This window comes from Nuphar pumila, chromosome 2, assembly GCF_984573655.1.
Source record: "Nuphar pumila chromosome 2, dmNupPumi1.hap1.1, whole genome shotgun sequence".
In the NCBI taxonomy this organism is placed as follows: domain Eukaryota; kingdom Viridiplantae; phylum Streptophyta; class Magnoliopsida; order Nymphaeales; family Nymphaeaceae; genus Nuphar; species Nuphar pumila.
Genome location: NC_143250.1, coordinates 106,384,602 through 106,412,436, shown reverse-complemented (window position 1 = coordinate 106,412,436; position 27,835 = coordinate 106,384,602). Strand labels below are relative to the sequence as shown.

Genomic DNA, 27,835 nt, shown 5'->3' with positions numbered 1-27,835 from the left:
CGATAGCCCGAGCTTTGGCTAGAATGGCGATTATAGTATGTGTTCTATATGGAAAGATAAGTCTTTGGATTGGTTTACCAGGGGTTTCGAATTGTAATGTTGTTATGAGATTCTATTAGCGGGCTTCTGATTCCCCATCCGCCGTATGCACCAAGCGCAAAACCCATGCACATCCACTCACCCCCACACAATGCTAAGTTGGTGTGTTCCATGGACAATTATTTGATATCTGCCACTGTTTTGTGCCCTGTAGGGAATGTTTGATGTGCCGTTCCCAGCGGGATTCAGATGGAAATCCCGCTAGGAACAACGAAATCAGACAAACGTTGGACGCGACTGACGACGTTCTGCACGTCCACCGCGTCCATAATCATATGTAATTTTTGATCCACCTCCCCCTTGTTACAAAATGAACAGGAACGGAGGGGACGAAAAAAAAAATGCATCGACGGGCGCGGCGAGTGGCTCTTCCTCCTCATCTGCCGCTAGCCACGACGACTCCGCCCCCCTATCGACGCCCCTCGGTCCCTCTCTCCATGTTCGAAGCCTGCCCGACCCTCTCTTCAGCGCGGTGGAGCTCGATCGATGGAGTCTGGCTTCCCAACCTCTCTCTCTCTCTCTCTTCACCACAACAAAGCATGCCCGATCGCATATTCAACGAGCTGGAGCTTGGCTACTCAAGCGTAAAAGATAGAGGAACTCCGAAGTGAGGAGAACCAAAAAGCACAATGGTTCCCCTGCTCCTCCTCTTCTGTGAGTGCTTTTTTATATTTGAGTGTTTTAGGTCATTTTCCCTATGTTTGAGGGTTTTTCTTTATGTGGGTAGAGCACTTGGTGAATAAGCATTGCTAGTTTTGTTTTGGGGGTTTCTCTTCTGGATTTTTTTTTTCATTTGGCAGATGTACTCGTAGGAGCTCCTACTTAGTTAATTTTCTTATGCTCTGTTTAATTGGAATTTTTTCTGTGTTCATTTCAATCGAAAAATTTGTGTTCTGGTTGGGTTTTGTTTTGGTTAGAATCATGTGATTGGTTTTTTCAATTCTCTTTCATCAACCCGGGGAGGTTCTTTTGATGGAGATTCTTCTGTCATTTTGTTTCCAGGGGCTATGGTTTGCTTTGGGTTGAATGGATGTGGGAAGTCTACCCTTTTTACAACAATAGGCTGCAGGGAGCTTCCAATTCCTGAACACATGGATATTTATCACCTCAACAGGAAAATTGAAGCTTCCGATATGTCTGCCCTTGAGTTTAGTGGATGGATTTAATACTTTATCTTGGTCATAGGATAGGGTTAGAAATATCAATTTCAATTATGTGTTGGTGATAGGAAAATGTTGTGAATGACATTGTAATGAATTGCGGGATACTGTAGGAGTCACTTTTTGAGGATGTATGGTTGAAAATAGCAGGATGAGAATGCATAGCTGCCAATGAACCGTCATTGAAATAACTAATATTTGAGTGTTACTGTTTTTTTATAAATGGCTGGTGCTGAGAGTTGGTGCTATGGCAAACCTTTGGAAATTGTTTGGGGGTTAATAACAACTATGTTTGATTAGGTTGGTTGTTTGCCATTCTTACAGCTGCCAATGAGCCATCATTGAAATAGCTAATATTTGAGTGTTATTGTATTTTTATAAATGGGTGGTGTGGGGGAGTTGGTGTTATGGCAAACCTTTGGAAATCGTTTGGGGTTAATATCAACTCTGTTTGATTAGGTTGGTTGTTTGCCATTCTTACAGCTGCCAATGAGTCATCGTTGAAATCGCTAATATTTGAGTGTTATTGTTTTTATGAATGGGTGGTGTGGGGAGTTGGTACTATGGCAAATCTTTGAAAATCGCTTGGGGTTAATAACAACTCTGTTTGATTGGGAAAGTAGTTATTTTCCATTCTTAGTTGATTTCTATCATGCAAAAAGAAATATGAACAATATTCCTGTCTTTGAGCATGGTCGGTTAGACCCTCTATAATTATGCTATAATAAGATATTTAATTGGATTTTAGATCTAATTTCATAATTGGATCCATATCCGGGCAAAAAACCATAATAAACTTATTAAAACATGTTAAATTGTGAACGGATCGGGTCATACAATCCAAAATGAAGTAATTCGACCCATTATCCATGACTATCCAAGTTGTCCGCACATCATCATCAAACACTGGACATTTGGAACATAGCATTTGAGACGGTCCAAACAAACATTGGACTTTGAACAGTTATTACAGAACGAACAGAACCAATGTTCTGTTCCGTTCTTTTTGCTCATTTCGTCCAACCCTGCACAAGCCATCAAACGTACCTTACAGAACAGTGAAGAATGGACACTCTTGGACAAAAGACAAACAAACTTTTTTGGGAATGTGGACAGGGCAGGACAGTGCGTCCTGTCCAATTCACGGGCATGCATGGATGTTTCGGCACATCCTGTTCACAAGCATCCGCGATTCAAACACATGTTTGAATCACAGTCAACGGTGGACAGGACAGCGCGAGATGTCCCCTCCCATCCACAAACATGACCGGACACATTGTCCCGCCCTGTCCACACACCATAATTTTTTTTTGTTTTTTGGTTTCCATGTTTATTATATAAAAAAAAAATAATGCAGGTAAATGAGATATGGTTTAGCCCGAGCTCGATAAGCAGCGGTCCGAATCTGGCCCGAACATCTGATCGACCAATTGTTTTTCAAACTGAGCCTGGCTGACTCGGCTCAAGCTCCATCCAAGAGTGCATGTAAACGAGATTGGATTTTGGCCAAAGCTGAGCACGGTGGGCCGGGGTGGGCGGTTAGGGATGTCAATGGGTCAGGTTTGGTTTGGACATCTCACTGACCAATCACCACTTGGTTAGATTCGGTAAATGATTCCATATTTAATCAACTTAACAGGTAGGATTCTCTTCTATACTTTTACATCGAAATCCAGACCCATAAACATCATAATCTAAATACATGTGAAATATATCCCAATAGCTTATCAAATTTGGATCCAGCAATAGCATCCAATCCATATCTGAATCCGGGCTTGAAACTAAATATGCCGGATCCAGTTATCCGGCGTCCAGTAATGTTACAACCAAACCGAATGCGATTTACATCCCTACTGCTACTAGTGAAAGAACGTCATTCCTCCTTTGAAGCTTGGCAGACCATTATGGATCGACCCAAAGCTTCTCTTATGTGAAACAGTTGGGATGCAAACGGGCCAGATCCAACATAATCAGATCCGACTTAAATCAACTACTGCCTTGAATTCAGATATAACGTAGAAAGCATTACCAAATCCAGGTAGGATTAACTGTTTAAGTTAATTGGACAAACTTTTACTTGTATCCGAAATTCGGATTCGGATGTAAAACTCCGAAACTGAATCCAACCTGTTTCGTTAACAGAATGTCTCCGAATTGCATTAAGATTCCGGGTGCTGCTAAACAAAAAGTCGGTCGGATATCCGAACCATACTGGGTACTGTTTGACAAACCAGAGAGAACTATGATACCAAGATAGTCCCATATCGAAGAGAAAAAGAATAGTATAATTTTTTAAATAATTAAGCTTCATAGAGTATGGTGTCTCTTCGGAGACATCTGATAAAATTGGAACGATACAGAGAAGATTAGCATGGCCCCTGCGCAAGGATGACACGCACAAATCGAGAAATGGTCCAAATTTTTTTGCCAAAATTTTCGTCGTTCTTTTTTATTTTTCATCGTTATCTGTTTGCGTTTTGCCTCCTTACGAATGCTGCAAAATTTTCATATCTGTTATTTTTATTTTTCGTTTTTTTTAAACTTTTTTTTTGGGTTATTTATGTGCGTTTTGCCGCCTTAGGAATGCAGAACGATGGAGCGAGAGGAAGACGACGGAGAGCCAGGAGAGGAGGCCGAGAGGAGGGAGGCGTCGTTGTTCCCCGTCCCTTCGCTCTTCCCCATCTCAAGCGCTCGATCTTCATCGGATGACAAGCCTCAGTGGCTCTGCAATTCGAGCTTCTCGGTTGACGTCTCCAAGATCCTCGACTCCGGCGGTGGTGCGGTAAGTTACGATCTAGGGCAAGGAAGCGATGAAGAGAAACGCGGAGATGTTCGCTCTGGTCCTTCTTACGATATTATGGAGTCGTCGTCGTCGTCTTCGTCAGATTCTGAGGGTAGGAGGAGGCGGAGGAGGAGGAAGAAGAAGAAACGGAAGAGGTCGCGTGAAGTGACCGAAGATGCGTCGAGGAAATCGGCGGTCCGGGAGTGGGAGGGATCCTCCAGGAGGTCGGAGAAGGATTATTACTTCGATGTTCGCGGTGACCGGGATAATCTGGCGTTCGGATGCCTTTATAGGTATTTCTCTTTTGATAGGCAAAATTCGAGTTCTTGCAAAATTTCCTTTTTTGCGCCCTAGTTTACTGCTTCGGATTTCGTTTTCTATAAGTTAGAATTGTTGAACTTGTTGTTGTGAGCAATTGAAGGGGTTTAGGGTTTTGATCATAGCCTGAAGTAGCGTGAATTTGATGCGGAATGTAGTTTTACTTTGCTTTAAGAACGGGTTTCAAGAGGAGCCGTTGCAGGTGAAGTTCTGTTTCTTCTTGTTGATTATACGTTTTATTTGGTTAGCTGCGGATAAATGATTAAACGATGAACCGTACTACTGCAAACTGTAGACACTCAAAGCTGTGGTTAGGGTTTTGGATATAGGACATGGGGCATACTGGTGATCAGGGTTTAGTGTTAAAGACATGTGACATATCAGTAGCCAAAAATGCTTGGGACTGGGAGCTTGACTAATTGTATTCATTTATCATGTGCATATCAGTGGAAGTTTGGTTTTGTTCTCTGTGGAAGCTGTTGCAGATTTGATCAGTGGAATTTCAAATGAGGCAGGGTTGTTATTGCTGATTAGATGCTCTGAAGCAGGTTGTTGAGTAATTTGCGTGGCTAGATCCTTTAAATTATAAGCTGTACCACATTGAACTCTAGAAACTTGGGGTTGGGATTAGGGTTGATGGTTTAAGACAGAGAAATTAATTTTAGTTCCATTCATTTCCCAAAATCTTGTCCCTTTACTGGGAAAGCATTAAACCTACTCTAATAGGCTAATTGCATCCAATGCCGAAAGCTTGTCCTCCTACTGATAACTCATTCTTAAACTAGATCTAGAAAAGATTTTCAACTAAGGTTGAATCGCAAAGAACTTTACTTTGCAGTTTGAAATATATTGCCATTGTTGGTTGATTATAAGGCAAACTGTAGAGGAAAGTATAAAAAAACAGAATCATTGTTGAAGTCCTTAAATATTGATTCTATGCTTAGGAACATTTCTCTGCTAAAACTGAGTTGTTGGTTGTGGTCATTATGTTTCAAAGTTTGATATAATGACTTGCAACTACAATTTTGATCTATTGAAGGCAGTTTAGTGTGCAGTCATCACATGGTGATTGACTTGAAAGCATCTTTTTCATAAGCAAGCACTGGATTAAAGTATTAAATGTTCTACAGCAAAAAAATTAACTTTACTAGCCATGTCTGTAATATCAAGGAAATGCTGGTTTGTTTCATGTGGGTGTTTAAAGTTTTGTTCTAGAAACATTTAAAAACGTATAAGACTAGGAGCCTTGGACCCTATTTGTAAAGTTATTAAAAGATAAAGAATCCTGAAGTACCAGATTTGGAAATTTTAGTGTTCATAGTCCGAGGAACAAACCAAAGTACTGATCGTGGATCTCGCAAAAAACTAATTTCTCTAGAATCTTGCTTCTTTATATGCCTCAAAGATTCAATCATGCTAAAAACTGGTATTTAATGCTTTCTTCTATCGAAAAATCTGTGAAAGGTCCATAAAAGTCTATCTTGGTTCCCATGTGAGTGTTAAATTATAAGTATGTGTCATTGTACACACACACACACACGTATATACATTATATATATATTTTCTGTTTTGTAAACTGAAACAGCTATTAGGGTTATTTCTGTCATTTCCCTTGTAATAGGTGTCAGTCCTTTAGGGACTGATCTGTCTTTTTCTTTCTTATATTTTTCCTTTTTATTTATATATATATATATATTTTGTTATAGCTGTTGGGCTGATCCATCTAGTCGTTGGACCAGCCCCTTTGTGTCTTCAAGTGCCTATTTAAAAGCACTCTATGTAATTCCTTTATGCTTTTCTAAAGCATTTTCTAAGTGATAAGAACATATTTTTTTATATCTTGTGTTTGCCCTTAGTAGCTTTTGTTGTGTTTTTTTTATTGTATTTCACTTGATTGTATTGTCCCTTGGTGGACTAAGTGCTTGTGCACACTTTTGTTTATTATTTACCCTTATTGGGTTGTGTATTGTACTTTCACTCTTTTCATTTCATGCTATAAGAGCTTAAGGCTTTTGAGTAAAGCTTCTTCAAAGATCGAAGTTGCAATAAGAAAGATCATTTACCAGCCTTGGTCCTTTGTTTCTCTCAATCAAGATGGGAAAAGAAGAATCCATGACAGTGACCGCGATCAAGCTAGATGACTCCAACTACTTAATGTGGGCCGCCACCATAGAGCATCATATCAAACCCAAAAGGCTATGGGGGTATGTGAATGGTACCATTGAAATGAAGTGAATAGCGGTCACAATAGAATGCCACTAAGGGCTACAAGGGATTACAAACACACAAAGACCACTATTGGGTCAAATACAATCTCACTAAGGAGACAATCACAAGAGCACAAATCTCACAAGAATCACAATGTAAAAGTATAACTTTATATATAACCTCAAATATGCTTGTGAAAAGCATACTTCAATACAAGAGAAGGGCTCTATTTATAGAGCCATACAAGGTAGGAAGGGAGGCAGTCCAACAGTCATGACTAAAACTAAACAAAACAAAAAAAAGCAAAAAGATTATACGGCCCCTTACTAGGCTGTATTTATTACATAGCATAAAAAAACAAAATACCCCTGATATATATATATCGATACATTATATTTTAACGCTCTCTCTCAAACTTATGGTGAGATCACCAAAAGTTTGCCAAGAAGTAAAAGAAATCGTGGTAGAGGAAAAGCTTTGGTGAAAAAGTCCGCAATATGAAATTTGGACTAAATATATGGTAAAGTAATCGTCCTCTTTAAGTGTTCTTCCCGAATGTAGTGATAATCCATCTTGATGTGCTTCGTTCGTTTATGAAATGCATAACTTTGAAGGTTATGAGCCATCAACGCCCATATCTTAAAGTAAGGATCTCATCTACACGACCTCGGTTGTTGGTGTAGCCATCACCCTATATTCAACTTTCGTGGAGGATAAAGACACTTTAAGCTTTTTTTACACTTCCAAGATATAAGAGAATCACCTAAAAACACACAAAAGCCCATAGTTGAATGTCAGTTATTGGGATTTTGTCCCTATTCAATCAGAATATGCAATAAGATTTAAAGATGAGGAAGAGGATAAGAATATCCCTTTAGATATGGTGTTATTAATGTATCAAACTATTCTCAATACAATACTTATGTGAACTGACATAGGCGCATCCTGAACATGTACAATATCTAGTCTAGTAATAAACAAGTACATTAGTGATCCAATAAGTTGCCTATAAAGAGTTTGATCATCTAATAAAACTCCATCTTCAGCTCTTATTTTGGCATTAAGTACTTCAGGAGTGTCAACATATTTTGTGTGTGATTCTCGAACGTGTAACAATATTGGCTGCAAACTTTATTTGAAACAAAATGTATCTTCTTGGCGAGTAGGCTACTTCGATGCCTAAGAAATATCTAAAAAAACCAAGGTCAGTCATATCAAAAGATTTCTTAAGCATAATTTAATATCCTCAACTCCCTTCTTATCATTCTCAGTGATGATTATATCAACATATGGGAGCAAGATGACAAGCGTAGTACCTTTAGATCTTTAAAAAAAAGCAGTCTCAATATAACATGATTTAAATCCAGGATCTAACATAGTTCTACTGAACTGATCATACCATGGTTTAGGGGTTTGCTTAAGCCCATATAAAGCCTTACGAAGGCGAAAAACCATACCATTTTCAATAGTCAGACCATGGAGATGATCCATGTAGACTTCATTTAAATTTTTATTTAAAAAAACATTCTTAACATCTAACTGATTTATAGACAAATTTTTAATGGACACTATTGCAACTAGGGTCCTAACTGTGGTCATCCGAGCTACTGAAGCAAAAGTTTTCTTATAATCTATACTATATTCCTAGCAATACCCTTTGCAGGCAACTTAGTTTTGTATCTTTTTCGGGACCCATCACTCTTTGTTTTGATCTTAGTGACCCATTTACATCTTATTGTTTTCTTTTCCTTGGGCAGTTGTTAGACTTCCCAAGTATGGGCCTTATGTAATGCATCTACTTCTATTTTCATAGTCTCGACCCATACTTTTATGTCTTTAGGTTCTCTATAGTTGGATGACTCATGATATGAGTGAATTGCTAGAAGACACGGCCTATAATTAGGAGAAAAGATTTATATGAAACAAACCCACTTGGACTTCTAGGTATTCGTTCAGATCTTCTAACACTAGGTTCTTCTATTTCGAGTGGTTGACTATATTTTTCAAATGCACATGGATGTTCCCATATCACGTCTAAAGTATTTTTTTCCTTCACTTGGTTCATTGCTTGGCTAATGAGAAGCCTTCAAGGGAGTCGTTGGACTCCCAACAGCTCTATTAGCGCTGTTGGGAGTCTAACGGCTCCCTTGAAAGATGCTTTTTGACTAGTCAAAAGGTGAAGGCTTAAAATGTCCAAAAACAAAAAACTAGCCTAATTCTAGTTATGTTCTAACTAAGATTAACTAAACTAAAACTAACTAGGAAAAAGAGAAAGGTACTACAAGCCTATGAGATTACATATGAGATAGGTACTACAAGCCTATGAGATTACATATTTTAACACCTCAATCATATTTATGACCGTTGGGAGCAGTCCAATGACTAGTTGGAATGCCCCCCAACGGTCGATACAGTTGATATATATATATATATATATATATATGTATATACATCGATACATTATATTTTAACAATCATATGTGAACCACAACTCATACTCACCAAAAAGGATGGTGATCAAATCAAAGCCCTTAGTGATGAGGAAAAAGAAAAAGCACTCAAAGATTTCAACATTAGGGTGGAAGATTGGGAAGCCGAAAATGCTCAAATCCTCTCTTGGTTTCTAAATAGCATGTAACTGAAGATTGCCGTAAATATTGTTAAATTCAAAAAAGCCTGTGAGACTTGGATTTTTCTTAAAAATATATTCATGCAAAAAGATTAAGCACGACAATATTTTCTTCAAAGAAAAAATTTGAACCACTAAACAAGGAGATAAGAGTGTGAGAGATTAATATGGTACTCTCTCACCTCTTTGTAATGAGTTATCGTTGCTTGAGCCTAAGTGGGAAGGACCCTCTATTGAAATGAGGCAAAAACAACTTGATAAAGAACATCTGCTTACATTTCTTTTCGGGTTGAGACCTAAGTTTGAGCAAGTTAGATCCAACATTTTGCATAGGACCAATGCCACCTCTCTTGATGATGCTCTTGGAGAGGTGTATCAAGCCGAGACTCGACTCGGCATGTCTAAAGCAAGTGAGGAGGTTCTCGCTATATCAAGACCTGACAACAATGTTAAAACACATAAACCTCTTCAATTTTGAAAAAATAACAATGAAGGAGGAGGAATGAAGATCATTTGCCACTTTTGTCAAGTGCCAGGGCACATCAAACCGGATTTATGCAAGCTCAAAAGAAAGGTGGCCACCGTTGAAGAGACTCCTAAAAAGAGTGAAAATGCTAGCACAAGCGGAGGAGATCTTAAGGATTCTATTCATCATCTAACAGAAACGTTACAACTGTTCTTTAAGACATCATCCACCTCTGCTTCTACTTTCGATATCGTTGTATCTACCTCTTCTCCTTCAAGTACGTTCTCTTGGATTCTTGACTATGGTGCCTCCTTTCACGTGACCCCGTTAGAATCCCTTTTATCCGAATGCATAAAATCCTTTTATAATTCGTGTTTCTACTGTCGATGGAACCAATTTAGAAATAAAAAAATATTGGAACATTCACCAATATTTCAAAAGATTTTCAATTTCCTAAAGTTAGAGTTGTTCCAAAACTCAATTTAAACTTGTTTTTAGTTTCACAAATCTTGGATTCTGGGTATGAGGTTTTCTTCTCATCAAAAACATGTTGGGTGCATGATCGCCAATCAGGGAAGCTGATTGGGGAAGGCCGTAGGAGGGAAAATCTCTACATGGATTTTCTTCATTTACGTTAAGATTCTTTTTGTAATTTTGTTAAGAAAAAAAATATATCTTTATAGCATCAAAGATTAGGCCATCCAAATGTATCTAAATTGACTTTTTTTTTCATCTTTTTTTGAAAGACTTGTATGAAAGAGTTCATATGTAATAATTGTATTCTTGAAAAAATAAAAAAAATGTTTTTTGTTCTAAAACTTTTATCTCTACAAAACTTTTTGAACTTGTGTATTTGGATGTATGGGGACCGACCATGGTGGTGTAATCAAACAGATCAAAACCAAAATACGTCACTTATGGACTTGCAAGAACACATTTCAATCAAATATGATACTCTATGTCACAGGGACTCGGCTAGCAGGGTGCCGCACCCACGTCGACGCGACTCGACGCGGGTGCGGCACCGGGTGCGGTCAACCCGACCCTGGGTGCGTTGACCACACCCAGGATCATTTTAGTCCATTTTTTTTAAATTTTGCCCTATGAAATGGGCTGCGGAAGGTCCATTTTTTTTGGTTTTTAAAAAAAAATTTTTTGCCCTATGAAATGGGCGGGGGGAACCCCCGGACCCCCCTTATATATAATATTTTATTTACATTTTTGCCCCTGCCGCACCCCCGCACCCGGGTTTTTTGAAAGTGCCAAATCCCCGCACCCGCACCCGCACCCGCACCCATGTGACATAGATGATACTTGATTGAATAAGCCAAAACACCCACACAAGGGTCAAATATATATGTTATTGAAGGGAGTTCCTCTCTTGAGAGAGAGACTACAATACATGGCCTTAGGGCCTATTTATAATGAATAGAACCACAAGGGAGCAGCCCAAAGTGGCTATTGGGCTGCTCCCAACGGTCATATTTATGACCGTTGGGAGCAGCTCCAACAACTACTTTGGAGCTGTCCCCAAAATCTCAAAAATCAAAAAGTTAAAATACAAAATAAAAGAAAAACTAAAATAAAAAAGGTTGTTAGCCCCTAATGGGCTGACGCCTATTACTATAAAAGACCAAAATACCCTTCATGGGTATTTCGGTTTATAATGTATATATATATATATATATATATATATATATATATATATATATATATATATATATATATCTTAACACCCCCCTCAAACTCATGGTGGAACAATTAAGAGTTTGTCAAGTAGGAAGTGAAATCTGGGTGACGGGAGCGCTTTGATGAAGAAGTCTGCTAGTTGATACTCAAACGAAACGTAGGGCAAGGTGATGGTCTTTCTTAGGAATTCTTCACGAACGTAGTGACAATCCATTTCAATATGTTTTGTCCTCTCATGAAATGTATGATTACTTGCAATGTATACAACGCTCTTGTTGTCACAACATAGTCTTGAAGGTTCCGCAATATGAACTTTCAAGTCTTCTAGAAGTTGTCTCAACCACACCAACTCAGATGTAGTTGTTGCCATGGCATGATACTTAGCTTCAGTGGAGGAGAGAGACACCCTCTCCTGCTTTTTGCATCGCCATGAAATTAAAAAATCACCTACAAAAACACAAGAACCAGTGGTTGAACGTATATCATTTACATCCCCTATATAGTCAGAATCAGAGTATGCAATGACTTCTAATAAGGAAGAGGATGATAGAAATAATCCACAATTAATAAAAATTTTATTATATCTAATAATTCTCATTACAACACTTATATGTACTGTAGTGGGAGCATGCTGAAACTGACTAACAAAATGAATAGCATGAGAAATATCAGGATGAGTAATGGAGAGATAAGACAAGGCGTCAATCATTTGTCTGTATGAAGTTGGCTCCTTCAAAGGTTCTTCATCATCTTTCTTCATTTTTGCATTTATGACTTCTAGAGTATCAACTCGTTTGTTATCTGAAAGTCCTGATCGTTCTATGATTTTTGCTGCATACTTTGTCTGTGATAAAAAATAACCATGAGGTGAGTAAGCCACTTCTATTCCAAGAAAGTAACGTAAAAAACCAAGATCTTGTTAAAATGTATCTCCAAAAACATGTTGTAAGTATAAATATATATACTTATATACTTGTATACTTAGAGATACATATAATATATTATATGTATATGTATCTCTACATATATAAATATATATATTTATTCATATTTTTATTTTCTTACCCTAAAAGGGTATTCTTGTAATCTTGCGTATATTCCATTTTGGAATATGTTGTAATTTATTTTGTATTTTACATTTCTTTATTTTTTGTTTTTTTATTTTTAATATTTTTCATAAAGTGCATTGGGGTCCCCCCAATAGAGTCGTTGGGGCCCCCCAACGACTCCTTTGGGAGCCCCCCTTTGCACTCCATTCATTTTGTATAAATAGGGGTGTTCCCCCTTGTAAATCTTCAAGCTTGAGAGTCTCAAGCATTTGCTCCTTCTATAAAATACATGCATTATTGCATGTTTATTATTTTTACGCTTTTTGCGTATTTTGTTTAAGTGTTGTGAGAGTGCTTTCGTGCACTTTTTTTATAAAGTATTTATGCTTGTATGCGTATTGTCTCTTCATAGACAATTTCACATGGTATCAAAGCTCGGTTGGTGATTGAGGATCGTGGGATTCTCCTTTTTTCGAGTGCCTCGAAAACCGTGTCTTCGGATTCTTAGAAGTTGAAGTGGTGGATCTTGCTTTTCAAATATTTTAGAAGGATCTTGTGCAAGCTAGAAGTTGAAGCATTGTGTTGGTACGCCCTTCTTTCCTTTTCTTAACTCCTTAATGGGTGAAAAAAAGTCTCACTTCGCTCTTGGCTTCAAGTTGAATGAGTCCAACTATCATATTTGGGCCGGGAACATGGAGGCTCACATAAAAGGTAAAGGATTATGGGGTTATGTGCAAGGCACAATTCCGGAACCGGAACCCAAAATAACCATAATGGACAGAAGTGAAATCAAGATTCTTGAGGGAGAAGAAATGATCAAAGCTCTTGAAGAATACTCCAAAAAGCACGTCGAATGGGAAATGAAGAACTTCAAGATTCTTTCATGGTTCTTCACATCCGTTGAAACAAAGATTAATGCCAATATTGTCAAATTCAAAAGAGCATCGGAAGCTTGGCGTTATCTCGAGAAAATGTATACATCAAGAGATCTATTCCACAAGTATTATCTTCAAAAGAAGGCTCTCTCCCTTACTCAAGGTGAAATGTCTATTAGGGAATATTTTGCCGACCTCTCCTCCATTTGGGATGAGCTTTCCATGCTTGAACCAAAATGGAGTGGCGAGGCAATTGAACTTCGCCACAAGCAACTTGAAGAAGATCGGTTCTTCAATTTTTTGAATGGGTTAAGGCCGGAATTTGAGCAAATAAGGTCATCACTTTTATCCTCATTTACTCCTTCTCTTGAAGATGTTTTCACCAAATTAAGTGGTGAGGAGACTCGTATGAGTCTATTTAAACAAGGATCAAATGTTCTTGCGGTTCCTTGTAATTATGAAGAAAATAATGAGGTCAATGCCGTATCAAGACCCAGAAATAATGTAAAGACCTATCGTCCTCCTCATTTCAAATCACAAAATCAAGGAAATGATGGTGGACAAAGAGGAAAGAGAGACTATAGCAAGATCATTTGTCATTTTTGTAAAGAACCGGGGCATATCAAGCCCATATGTCCCAAATGGAAGAAACTTCTCGCCATGGCTACCACTGGTGTACCACAAAAGGAAGAGGCATCATCAAGTGGGTCACTCTCTTTAAATCAAATAGTGGAAGCCCTTCAACCTCTCCTCAAGGGAGCTACCTCCGGTCCCGCCGTGTCCACTTCTTCCTTTCCAGGTAAAGTCTCTTGGCTTTTGGACTCAGGTGCATCTTTTCATATGTCCTCAAACATGTTTTCGCTTTCCGACTATTCAAAAAATGTTTCTCTATCCTTTGTTTCCACTGCGGATGGAACCTCTCTCGAAATTAAAGGAATAGGTAATTTTGAAACTCAAGATTTTTTTATTCCAAAAATTAGATTCATACCTAAACTAAACTTAAACCTTCTCTCTGTTTCTCAACTCTCGGACCATGGTTGCGATATTAAATTTTCGTGTGATAAATGTTTAATACAGGATCGCCGGTCCGGGAAATTGATTGGGGAAGGCTTTAGAAAATGAGACTTATACTATATGGAATCTCTTCAAGTTCCAAAATCTTTTTGTAATGTTGCCCGGAACAAAGATATAAATATGTGGCACAAAAGACTTGGTCATCCTAATATCACCAAGTTATCTTATTTACATTTTGCGAAGGACCTATGTAAAAGTTCATTTTCTAGTAATGATTGTATTCTCGGAAAAATGCAAAGTTTACCTTTTCAGCAAAGAACTATGTTCTCATCTAAAACCTTTGAAATTGTTCATTCCGATGTTTGGGGACCCGCACCTGTTGTCTCAAAAGGAGGCTTTTCTTACTATGTCATTTTTGTGGATGATTTCTCTAGATATTCATGGATCTTTTTTCTTAAGTTCAAACATGAAGTTTTTTCGTGTTTTAAAACCTTCCATTCAATGATCAAGAATCAATTCAACAATAATATAAAGATTTTTAGAAGTGATTTTGGAGGAAAATATCTCTCCAACCAATTTAAAATATATCTTGAAGATCACAGAATCATTCACCAAAGATCTTGTCCTAAAACCCCTCAACAGAATGAGTTGGCCGAAAGAAAACATAGGCATATCATTGAGACCACTAGAACCCTTCTTATTTCCCAAAACATTCCTAAAATTTTTTGGGCTGAAGCAGCTCTTGCTTCTGTTTATCTGATAAATCGCTTACCTTCTAGGATATTGTGAAAAATATCCCCTTTTGAGATTTTATATAAGCTCGAACCTGATTATAATAGGTTACGAGTCTTCGGGTGTAAGTGTTTCATACTTACGGATAAAAATGACAAGCTCTCTCCCAAAGCTATCCCTTGTGCTTTTCTTGGATATTCTGAAACTCAAAAAAGATTTCGTTGTTATGATCTTCGAGATGATAAGTTATATGTCTCCAGAAATGTAACCTTTTTGGAAAATGAAAGTGGATTTGAAAAAAATGTTTCTCAACAAGAAAACTTTGATTACTCCTTCCTTTTTGACTTATTGTCTAGTAATGATGATATATCTAGTAATGATGATGTATCATCAAACCATGATGAGGAAATTGATGGTGATGTTGAAGAACATAACCCACTCAATGAACAAGAAAACATAATTTTAAGTGATCAAATAACCTACTCACGCAGAAACCAAGACACCTTTAGAAGTGCTATTGATCAATATAGTGAACTTGTTCCTGCTCTCGATCACCGAAGATCTGAGAGGATTAGGAGACCTCCAACTCGTTTTGTCTCTTTTGATTCCTTTTCACCCCGATATAGGGCTTGTCTTAGTGTCATTCATTCTTATCTTGAACCAAGAAATTTTGAAGAAGCTAAAAAATGTATAGAATGGCAAGAAGCTATGCAAAATGAACTAAATGCTCTTAAAAAGGCTGAAACTTGGGATTTCCAAACTCTACCCATAGGAAAGAAAACTATAGGTTGCCGATGAGTTTTTAAGGTTAAAACTAAGAGTGACGGATCCCTTGAAAGGTATAAAGCCCGCTTAGTTGCAAAAGGGTATGGGCAAGAGTATGCAATTGATTATGAAGAAACTTTTGCTCCTGTAGCCCGAATGGTTACAGTTAGATGTCTTATCACTATTGCATCTATTAAAAATTAGAATATTTTTCAAATGGATGTGAAAAATGCTTTTTTAAATGGTGATCTTAATGAAGAAGTGTATATGGATGCTCCACCAGACATGCAGATTCTTAAAGATAAAGTTCTTCGTCTTCGAAAGACCCTCTATGGTTTGAAACAGGCCCCCAAAGCCTGGTATGACAGATTTACCAGTGTAATGCTGGAAAATGGTTTTTCCTCATGTTATACTAACACTGCTCTATTTACTAGAAAATCTAAGGCAGAGATTGTGATATTATTACTATATGTTGATGACATGTTAATTACAGGTGATGATGTTCAAGGAGTCAAGGGTATTAAGTCCGTCTTGAATTAAAAATTTGAGATGTCTGACTTGGGTTTTCTGACATATTTTCTTGGAATTGAGGTTGCCTATTCGCAACGTGGTTATTTTCTATCTCAGTCTAAACTTGCTTGCGAGATTATTGACAGGTCGGGAATTTCTGATGACAAAGTATGCGAAACTCCTGAAGTTGTGGGAGCAAAAATGAAGATTGACAACAGTGTTCCTGTAACCGATCCTACTCCTTACAGGCAGTTGGTAGGTTCTTTAATATATCTTAGCATTACCCGACCTGATTTGTCACATGCTATACACATCGCCAGTCAGTTTCAGCACGCTCCTACAACCGTTCATATGAGTGTTGTGCTTCGCATCATCAGATATTTGAAGGGAACTGTGAATAAGGGAGTATTTCTATCTTCTTCTGAATTGAAATTACTTGCCTATACTGACTCAGATTGGGGAGGTGACCCTAGTAACCGTCACTCCACCACTGGTTTTTGTGTTTTCTTAGGTAAGTCCTTGATCTCACGGCGATGTAAAAAGCAACAGAAGGTCTCTCTGTCATCCACCGAAGCCGAATATAAAGCAATGGCATCCACTACCATGAAAATTGTATGGATTCGACGCCTTTTGGAAGATATGGGAGTACTTATCAGAGAACCAACAAAGCTGTGCTGTGACAATAAAAGCGCAATTTATATTGCCAAGAATCACACCTTTCACGAGCGAACAAAGCATATAGAAATAGACTGCCACTATGTTAGAGAAGAATATTTGAAGATCATTGATCTACCATCTATGTCACAGGGATTCTGCTAGCAGGGTGCCGCACCCGCGTCGACGCGACTCGACGCGGGTGCGGCACCGGGTGCGGTCAACCCGATCCTGGGTGCGTTGACCGCACCCAGGATCATTTAGGTCCTTTTTTTATTTTTTTTTTAAATTTGCCCTATTAAATGGGCTGCGATTTTTTTTTTTAAATTTTTTTTTGCTGACAGCAGCTGTCTGTCTTGACGACAGACAGCTGCTGTCTGTCAGGGCTGCGAATTTTGTTTTAAAAAAAAATCTGCTGACAGCAACTGTCTGTCATCAGCAGAAAAACCTGGGGGGAAACAACGATTTTTTTAAAAAAAAAAAGTCTGCTGACAACAGCTGTCTGTCTGTCAGCTGCTGACAGCAGCTGTCAGCAGAAAAACCTGGGGGAAAACAGCGACCCCCTTTATATATATATATATTACATTTTTGCCCCTGCCGCACCCCCGCACCCGTGTTTTTTAGAAGTGCCGAATCCCCGCACCCTCACCCGCACACGCACCCGCACACGCACACGCACCCATGTGACATAGTTTACCATACGTGACGTCTGAGTATCAACTTGCAGACTTCTTCACAAAAGCACTTTGTTCGCCCAGATTTCATTTCCTTCTTGACAAACTTGCGGTTATCGCACCGTAAGTTTGAGGGGGGTGTTAAAATGTATCTCCAAAAACATGTTGTAAGTATAAATATATATACTTATATACTTAGAGATACATATACATATAATATATTATATGTATATGTATCTCTACATATATAAATATATATATTTATTATATTTTTATTTTCTTACCCTAAAAGGGTATTCTTGTAATCTTGCGCATATTCCATTTTGGAATATGTTGTAATTTATTTTTGTATTTTACATTTCTTTATTTTTTGTTTTTTTATTTTTAATATTTTTCATAAAGTGCATTGGGGGTCCCCCAATAGAGTCGTTGGGGGCTCCCCAACGACTCCTTTGGGAGCCCCCCTTTGCACTCCTTTCATTTTGTATAAATAGGGGTGTTCCCCTTTGTAAATCCTCAAGCTTGAGAGTCTCAAGCATTTGCTCCTTCTATAAAATACATGCATTATTGCATGTTTATTATTTTTACGCTTTTTGCGTATTTTGTTCAAGTGTTGTGAGAGTGCTTTCGTGCACTTCTTTTATAAAGTATTTATGCTTGTATGCGTATTGTCTCTTCGTAGACAATTTCACAGATCTATCATTTCAAAGTTTTCTTTAAGGACATTTTTTATTTGATTTACTCCCTGCTTATCACTTCCTGTGATAATCATGTCATCTACGTAGAGTAGTAATATCACCATTTCTGTATTAGAAGACTTAACAAACAATGCATAGTCAGTATAACAAGATTTAAAATGAGTTGTGTTATCACACTATTGAATTTATTATACCAAGCTTTGGGGGCTTGTTTCAAACCATATAAGGCTTTGCGTAATCGAATAAATTTTTCATGTGCTAAACTTAAACCTGGTGGAGGATCCATGTACTCTTCTTCATCCAGGTTACCATTTAAAAAGTCATTTTTGACATCCATTTGAAAGATTAACCATTTTTTAATTGAGGTTATAGAAATCAAGGTTCTAACCGTGGTCATTCGGGCGACGAGAGCAATTGTCTCGTCATAATCTATCCCATATTCTTGATTGTGTCCCTTGGCTACTAGCCTGGCTTTATATGTTTCTAATGTTCCATCCCATTTAGTTTTAACCTTCTAGACCCATCTACATCCTATAGCTTTCCTACCTTTAGGTAATGTTTGGTTTCTCAAGTTTTTGCTTTTTCTAATGCTTCTAATTCATTATTTATTGTCTTAACCCACTCTAGATGATTTTTGGCTTCGTAGTAGGATGTTGGTTCTATATATGAATGTATGGCTATAAGACATGATCTATACCTTGGTTCAAAAGAATCATATGATACAAACCTACTAGGAGCTTTTGAAATTCTTATATACTAGAAGAATCCATATCTTGATTTTGTAAATATCTTTCCAAAGCACAGGGTGGATAGTCTTATGTACGTCGACTATAGGTGTGTATATTATCATAAGATATGTCTTCATTACTAAGACCTTTATCTATATTTTCATGAGTGTTTTCATGTTCACTCTCATGCACATCGTGAATACATGTTTCATGTTCATTGACAAGATAAAAAAAATGAATAATCACAACTCTCTTAGATTTTTTCTTTGTTGAAACCATTTTCTTTTTCAAGAAACGTCACATTTCATGAAACATACAATTTGTTTCTTTCAATGTCATAACATCTATATACTTTTGGTTTTTGGCATAGCCTAAGAAGACATAAAAGATAACTTTTGAGGGAAGTTTGTCATTTTTATTAGTAAGGACAAAACATTTACATCCAAAGACTCTTAACCTATTATAATCGGGTGATGTTTTTGAAAGAAGGGAGTACTCGATCTCTGTATAGGCTTGTCATGAGAGAGAGAGAGAGAGAGAGATTCCATAGAAAGTGCGTCGGTCAGTTGTGGCTGCGCCTCTTATTATTTTAATATGTAAATATACAATTACTAGGGTACAGAAGTACCCCTTAATAACACGTTAATTTACATTACACGTTGATTGGATCTGGATCCGATCCAATATACAAAAAGGGTCGGGTCCTGCATAAATGTGATGACTCCTTTTCAGCCTCCCTCAAGTTGTGCATGCTCCTGAACCATGAACAACTTGCCTTTCATAAACCAAAACCTGTCCTTTGTCAACCCTTTAGTAAGAATGCCAGCAACTTGTTCTTCAGTCGGCACATACATGGATTCAATCTCTTTATCTTAAACCTTTTTCCGAATAAAATGTTGATCTATTTCCATATGCTTTGCTCGACTGTGGTGGATGGGATTGAAGGACATGTTGATGGCACTTTGATTGTAACACAATAGTAGTGACCGAGCAATCGGTTCTCCCATTTCTGTCAGGAGATGTCTTATCCACGTAGCCTCAGTCGTGGCAGCAACCATTGATCTGTATTCAGCCTCAGTGCTTGACCTAGCAACCGCCTTTTGTTTTCTACTACTCCAGGATACTAAGTTTGGTCCAATAAAGCTGCAATAACCGGATATTGATCGCCGCTCATCTGGATCACCCGCCCAATCAGCATCAGCATAAATAACGACCTCATGGCCCCCACTTGGATCTAATTCTCTTTTCTTGTATACCAGTCCATCACCAACTGTACCCTTCAGGTAACGAAGTATACGTTTGACCGCCTCCATGTGTGACATACGAGGTTCATGCATGAACTGGGATACCTGGTTAACCGAGTATACTATATCAGGTCTAGTAAAAGTCAGGTATTGCAACATGCCAACTAAGCTGCGATACTTGGTGGGATCTTCATATATATCCCTTTCCTTTGAACTCAGTTTCTGATGGATGACACTTGGAGTTGTCAACGGCTTACAATCTGTCATGCCCGCTCTGCTGAGAATGTCCAATGTGTATTTGTGTTGAGTAAGGGTGAGTGTATCATTTCTTTTATCAACTTCTACCCCAAGAAAATATCGCAACTCTCCCAAATCTTTCATCTTAAATATCTGATTTAATAACTTCTTCACTCGCTCAATGTGACTTTTATAGTTCCCTGTGATGATGATGTCATCTACATATATTAGTAGAAGGGTAGTGACACTGTGTTCATTGTGAATAAATAATGAGTGATCTAGAAGGGACCGAGAGAAGCCATGCCTTTATATCTCTAGCGAAAAACTGTCGAACCAGGAACGAGAAGCTTGTTTCAAACCATAGAGTGCTCTCTTTAACTTGCATACATATTTTTTGGCGTCTTGTTCTGCATATCCAGTGGGTTGTTCCATGTATACCTCCTCCTTTAAATCCCCGTGCATAAATGCATTTTTAACATCTAGCTGACTCAATGTCCATCCATGTCTAATGGATAGACTCAACACAATGCGAATGGTCCCCATTTTAACTACAAGACTGAAAGTTTTATCGAAGTCTAGTCCTTCCTCTTGTGTGAATCCCTTGGCTACAAGTCTAGCCTTGTACCTTTCGATGCTGCCATCTGGCTTATACTTTATCTTGTACACCCATTTGGACCCAACAACATTTCTGTTTAGTGGTCTAGGTACAATCTCCCATGTCCCACATTCATGTAATGCCTCCATTTCTTCATTCATTGCTTCTACTCATCTTCTAGAGCCCGCAGCTTGATAGAACACGAGGGGCTCATCCTCTTTACTTATGGTTGTAAAAAACAACTGAAAATCCAATAAATTTTTTTATAGCTTACCCATCTGTCAAGCGGATGTCGAATCCGTGAGGATCTTCTGATATCCATCATCTGTGAAGCGGGATCAGATGGGTCCGTACTTGTAGAAGAAATGAATGGGGGCTCTTTCTCTCGCCGGGTGTACACAATACCCTTATATCTTGTTGGCTCCAAGTCATGTGTAACAGTCTCTTCCGTTTGAGTTTCATTGGTTGATTCCTCATGTGTTTCCTTCTGACAGCAATTTGCCGAACAGTCTACTCTACCATTGGAAAAGAGTTCTGAATTTAACCAGGGATAATATACCTCAACGTTGGGGCTTGAGTTATCAGTGTGAAGGGTTGAATTAGCAGTCTGATCATCAAGGTTCATTTCATCGAAAACTACATTCCTTGATATTTTGACACGCTTGCTCAAGGGATCATAGCACCTGTACCCTTTGTAGTCTTCTGCATATCCTATAAACCTGCATTTTAAGGCTTTATCTTGGAACTTGTGCCTTTGTGAGCTGTCAATGTGAACATAACAAACAGACCCAAACACACGTAATTCATGATAATCAGGTTGTGTGCCAAATAGAGAAAAATATGTTGACTTATTCTCTAAGATATTCATGGGCAACCGATTTATCACATGAACTGTGGAGTGAAAAGCCTCAGTCCATAATGATACAGGGAGATTGCTCCCATGCATCATGCTCATTGCAATCTCAACAATATGTCGATGCTTCCTCTCAGCAATCCCATTTTGTTGAGGTGTATGCGGACAAGACACTTTTCTCTTTATCCCATTATGTTGAAGGAAACTAACAAAGTCACTCGAGGAGAATTCACCTCCTCCATCACATTGGAAATTGAGAATGTTGGCAGAAAAATGATTGTGAACAAAAGAATGAAATCTCTGGAACAATCCAAAGACTTCTGATTTGTGCTTCATAAAAAATATCCAAGTATAACGCGAGTAACTATCAATGAAAATAAGATAGTATTTACTGCCAGAAAGAGAAGTAATTGGGGCAGGACCCCAGACATCTGAACAAATGACCTCAAATGGCCTTGAAGCTCTTTTATTAATGGAAGCGAATGGTAAAATATGACTCTTACATAAATGACAACTAGAACACTTTGTATCGACCTCTAAACTCAGACTGGACTTAGGAATGAGATTATTCAAGACAAGTTTTTCAATAAAATGGCGACCACAATGGCCAAGACGACTATGCCAAAGTCTTGGCTTATTATACTCAGAAATAGTAAATATAAAATCAGGATAAAAAAATTGACGTTGGTGTGGCTTCAAGGATGAATAGTTGGAATGAATGGAGGAAGGAGGATTTTCTTGAAAGATGTACATGTTGCCCCATCGTTTTCCTTTAGCGAATGTCTTCCTCGTGCGAAGATCCTTGACATAAACAGAAGGAGTAAATTCAACTGAAGCATTAGCATCATCAACGAGTTTTGAGACAAAAACAATGTTTTTTTGAATGTTAGGTGCATGAATGACACTTGGAAGTTTAAGAGAGGACTTTGACATGGGTATAATGGTATTTCCAATATGTGAGATTGAGTGATGAGATCCATCTCCTGTGACTATGCTATTTTTACCAACATAAGGTGTAAGAGTCAAGAGTTTACCTGCATCACCTGACATGAGTAGCTGCTCCGGAGTCTACATACCAAATGCCTTTGTCATTTTGCTTCATGTTCAATCCTGCCAAGGCTGCCAACAACAAGTCCTTTAACTTCTCCATCCTTCCTAGCCTCTGCTTGTGGAGCTTTCCCTTTGTTTTGAGGATTAAACCAACAATTTGCTTTAATGTGCCCTTTCTTGTTGCATAGAAAACAGGTAGGGATGGGTCTCTGTCCTTGCAGATTGGGTGTTGGAAGTATACCACGACCTCCATAGGTATTTCTCCCTTGGCCGCCCTTTCCTCGAAAAGAACTTCCTCGTCCTCGACCATAACTCATTCCCGTAGCTAGTACATCTTGGATTCCTGAATGTCCATGAGAATCTTCAGAAGATCCTTTCAGAGTCATTTCATATTGCAATAATTTCGCACGAAGATCTTCAAACTTTGGGAGTTCTGGTAAACACAGTAGAGTTGTCATCATGACATGATATTCTGGCCCCAATCCGCTCAAGGTTTGTTGCACCTTATCTTTTTCACTGACAAGACATCCAACAACAGTCAACTGATCTGTGATGCCTTTCATTTTGTTCAGGTATTCCATAATAGACATGGAATCTTTCCTCATCATTTGAAACTCTCGCTTAAGAAACATAATTCTTGCCTCAGAAATTTGTGAATATGATTGAACTAACTTATCCCACAGTTCCTTGGACGAACAATCATCAGGAAGGGCAACAAGAACTTCTTGTGAGAGTGTTGAAGTAATGTATGCCACTAGCGATTGATCCCTCTTCATCCAAGCAACATATTCTGGATTCCTGTGAAGAACAATAGACTGTTCTCCTTTATCGTCCGCTTTTTCTTGTGAAACGTATTCTGGAGGCAGAGGAACCGATCCATCCAGATGACCAGAGAGGTCCTAACTCTTTATAAAAGGGATGATCTGTCTTTTCCAGGTTAAAAAATTTGAGTTATTCAGTTTTTCAAAGACTAGTTGACCGAGAAAGCTGGAGGATCGGCATGACTGCGCATGAGTAAAATCCATTAATAAAACTAAACTGACACTTAGGTATGAAGCAGGCCTCGGCTAACAGAATAGAGGGCTCAGCTAACAGGGCACTCGACTAACAGAATAGAGGGCTCGACTAACAAAAAATCAGAAAAAAAACAGAGAATGATGTATTGAATCAACAGAAAATAGTTTCAGATCCCACGAAACAGCAGAGAATAATGTATTGAATCAACGAAGGATAATGTATTGAACCAGCAGAAAATATTTTCAGAACCCACAAAACAACAAAGAAAATAGTTTCGGAACCCACGAAACAGTAGAGAACAATATATTGAATCAGCAGAGGATAATGTGTTGAACCAGCAGAGATATTTTCAGAACCCACGAAACAACAGAGGATCTGTGATCGTGATTCAAAAAGAAAAACCACAGTAATCTATCACCGTGAAGCCAACAAGAGGTCGTCTGTCACCGTGAAATACTTCCAGAACCCACGAAACAACAGAGGATCTGTGATCGTGATTCAAACAAAAAGGGAAAACCACAATAATCGAGCCAAGAAAAACTACAGTAATCGAGCCAACAAGAGGTCGTCTGTCACCGTGAAACAGAGGTCGAGGTCTAAGAGGTTTGTCACCATAAAGCCGAGATCGTCTGTCACCGTGAAACCGAGGCAACTCTTCACTCCCAGTCGTCACGCTGCTCTGATACCATGAAAGGAGTACTCGATCTCTGTAGAGAGAGAGAGAGAGAGAGAGAGAGAGAGAGAGAGAGAGAGAGAGAGAGAGAGAGATTCCATAGAAAGTGCGTCAGTCAGTTGTGGTTGCGCCTCTCATTCTATTAATATGTAAATATACAATTACTAGGGTACAAAAGTACCCCTTAATAACACGTTAATTTACATTACACGTTGATTGGATCTGGATCCGATCCAATATACAAAACGGGTCGGGTCCTTCATAAATATGATGACTCCTTTTCAGTTTTAAGTAATTTTTCAATCGGAGAGACATTTTCAAATTTTTTTGAAGGCATTCTGTTTATCAGATAAACTGCCGTAAGGGCGGCTTCGGACCAAAAGCTTTTAGGAACATTTCTTAAAATAAGAAGTGTTCTAGTTGTTTCAATAATGTCTATGCTTCATTTCGGCTAGTCCATTTTGTTGAGGAGTGTATGAACAAGATTTTTGATGAATAATTCGTAGGGCAAGATAATTTTTGAACTCTTTTGACACAAATTCTCTTCTGGAATCAGTTCTAAAAATTTGAATATTGATTTTAAATTGAGTCTTTGTATAGAGATGAAATTTTTTAAAACACTCAAGCACTTCTGTTTTTTTGTTTAAGAAAAAAAATCCAAGAGTGTCTACTATAGTCATCCACAAATATAACATAGTAAGATACACCTCCTTTTGATACAACTAGAGGCGGTCCCCATACGTCCGAATGTACTAACTCAAATGGATTTTTAGATATAAAATGTCTTGGTCTAAATGTTAAGGATTTCATTTTATCAAGAATGCAATCTTCACACACAAAATCTTTTCCTTTATAACTTGTAAGAAATTGAAACAATTGTAATTTGGACACGCTAGGATGTCTCAGTCTTTTGTACCAATTTTCTATGTCTTTCTTTTCCACAAAATTTCAAAAACTTTGTTTTGATAGCTCAAGATTGTTCATTACATAGAGATCTCCTCTTCTATGGCCTCGCCCAATCGACTCCCCGGACTGGAGATCCTGTATTAAACAATCATTAGAAGAAAACAAGACTTTGCATCCATGATCCTTAATTTGAAATACGGATAAAAGACTATTACTTTCCTCTCATTCTCCATTTCTTTACAATGTGAAGAGAGAGAGAGAGAGAGAGAGAGAGAGAGAGAGAATGCAATACAAGATTTGCTTGAGAGATGGTGCACTTTCTGATGCAACAATCCATGATTTATTGTATTTGCCAAGCTCACGATCCTCCCTTTGATGTTATCACGATCCTTCCTCTAAAAAAATGCTTTTGAAGCACCAAAGCTCTGATACCATGTAATCAAACAGATCAAAACTAAAATACGTCACTTATGGACTCACAATAACACACTTCAATCAAGTATGACACTTGATTGAATAAGCCAATCCACCCACACAAGGGTCAAATATATATGTTATTGAAAGGAATTCCTCTCTTACGAGAGATGCTACAATACAAGGCCTTAGGGCTTATTTATAATGAATAGGACCACAAGGGAGCAGCCCAAAGGCTGAGCAACTCCAACAACTACTTTGGAGCTACCCCAAAAATCTCAAAAACTAAAAAAGTTAAAAATACAAAAAAAAAAATTTAAAAGGAAAAAATAAAAAAGTAGCCAGCCCTTAATGGGTTGACGCCTATTACAATAAAAAGATCAAAATACCCTTGATGGGTATTTCGGTTTACAATGTATGTTTATATATAAGTACATATCTTAACAGATGGATCGATGCCATGAATCTTGAGTTAAGAGAACTCGAGAAAGCCAAGACTTGAGAAATTCAATCCTTACCCTTAAGAAAAAAGCCTATAGGTCGTAGGTGGGTTTATAACGTCAAAACAAAAGGGGATAGATCTTTAAAAAAATATAAGGCAAGACTAGTGGTGAATGGATATGCTCAGGAGTATAAAATAGATTATGAGGCGACCTTTGTTCTTGTAGCTCATAGGACTAGTGTTAGAACCCTCATTGTCTTTGCATCCATTAAAAGGTGGCCTATCTATCAACTTGATGTTAAAAATGTCTTTTTGAATGGTGACTTAAATGAGGAAGTGTACATGGATCCTCTTTCTGGTTTTGAGATCAAGAGAGGAAAAGTTCTTCGGTTAAGAAAAGTTTTGTATGGGCTTAAGCCAGCTCTCAAGGCTTGGTATGATAGGTTTAACCAAGTTATGTTAAAATTGGGTTACAAATCTTGTTATACAGACATTGCTCTTTTTGTCAAAGATACTAATTTTGTTGTTATTCTATTGTATGTTGATGATATGATCATTACAGGGAGTGACAAAAAGAGAATTAGTGAAATTAAAAATCACTTATTCACCTAGAGGATATATCCTATCTCAAATAAAACTGGTTGTAGATATTGTTGATAAATCTAGAATTTCTGATGATAAGAAGGTTGTGTTAAAATATGTGTACTCGTACACATTTATGTATGTTGAAATATAATCCTTAAATGTACATATATATATTTATATATATATATATATAAAGATACATATACATATATATGTATACGTATCTTTATATATATATATAAATATATATATTTTCTCTTCCTAAAATACCCTCAAGGGTATTCTTGTAATTTGTCATTTTACGCATATTCCAATTGGAATATGCATTGTAATATTTCTTTTATTTTTATTTTCTGTTTTTTTATTTTTTGTTTTCGTACCATATTGGGGGCCTCCCAATAGAGACGTTGGGAGCCCCCAACGGTCACAAATGTGACCGTTGAGGGCTCTCCAACGTCTCCTTCGGGAGCCCTCAAGGTGGTCCCTTTTTGTGCTTATAAATAAGGGATTTCCCCTTTGTATTTCTTATTAGTTGGAGGAGCTTTTGCTCCATGTAATGGGTGTTACACCCTTATTTTCTTCAATGATATTAACTTATGCCTTATAGGCATTTTGCCCCTTTTGTGGGTTTACGTGTTAGCACATTATGTGCTTATGTTGTTCCCTTTAGTGGGTATATTCACACTTCATGTGCATGTGTATTGGTTCATTATTGAACCTATTCTTTGTTGTTATTCTACAGGATCTTGGAGATAGGATAAAGAGAAGT

At 37.8% G+C, this 27,835-nt stretch overlaps 1 protein-coding gene and 1 non-coding gene across 3 annotated transcripts in view; both read left to right on the top strand.

Moving 5' to 3' along the window:
• The first annotated feature begins 3,580 nt into the window (after positions 1-3,580).
• LOC149846583 (U6 spliceosomal RNA) lies at positions 3,581-3,683 on the top strand. Its single transcript, XR_016430641.1, has one exon. It is a non-coding gene; the product is annotated as a U6 spliceosomal RNA (small nuclear RNA).
• LOC149846582 (uncharacterized) overlaps positions 3,609-27,835 on the top strand; it is an 81,376-nt gene continuing 57,149 nt past the window's right edge. Inside the window, exons 1-2 of one of the 2 annotated variants that reach the window (XM_089996431.1) lie at positions 3,609-3,671; positions 3,841-4,334. In XM_089996431.1, coding sequence (XP_089852557.1) covers positions 3,648-3,671; positions 3,841-4,334 — 518 coding nt within the window. In that variant the 5' untranslated portion in view covers positions 3,609-3,647. The remainder of the gene's footprint in view (positions 3,672-3,840; positions 4,335-27,835) is intronic. The other variant, XM_089996432.1, reaches the window with a different exon arrangement.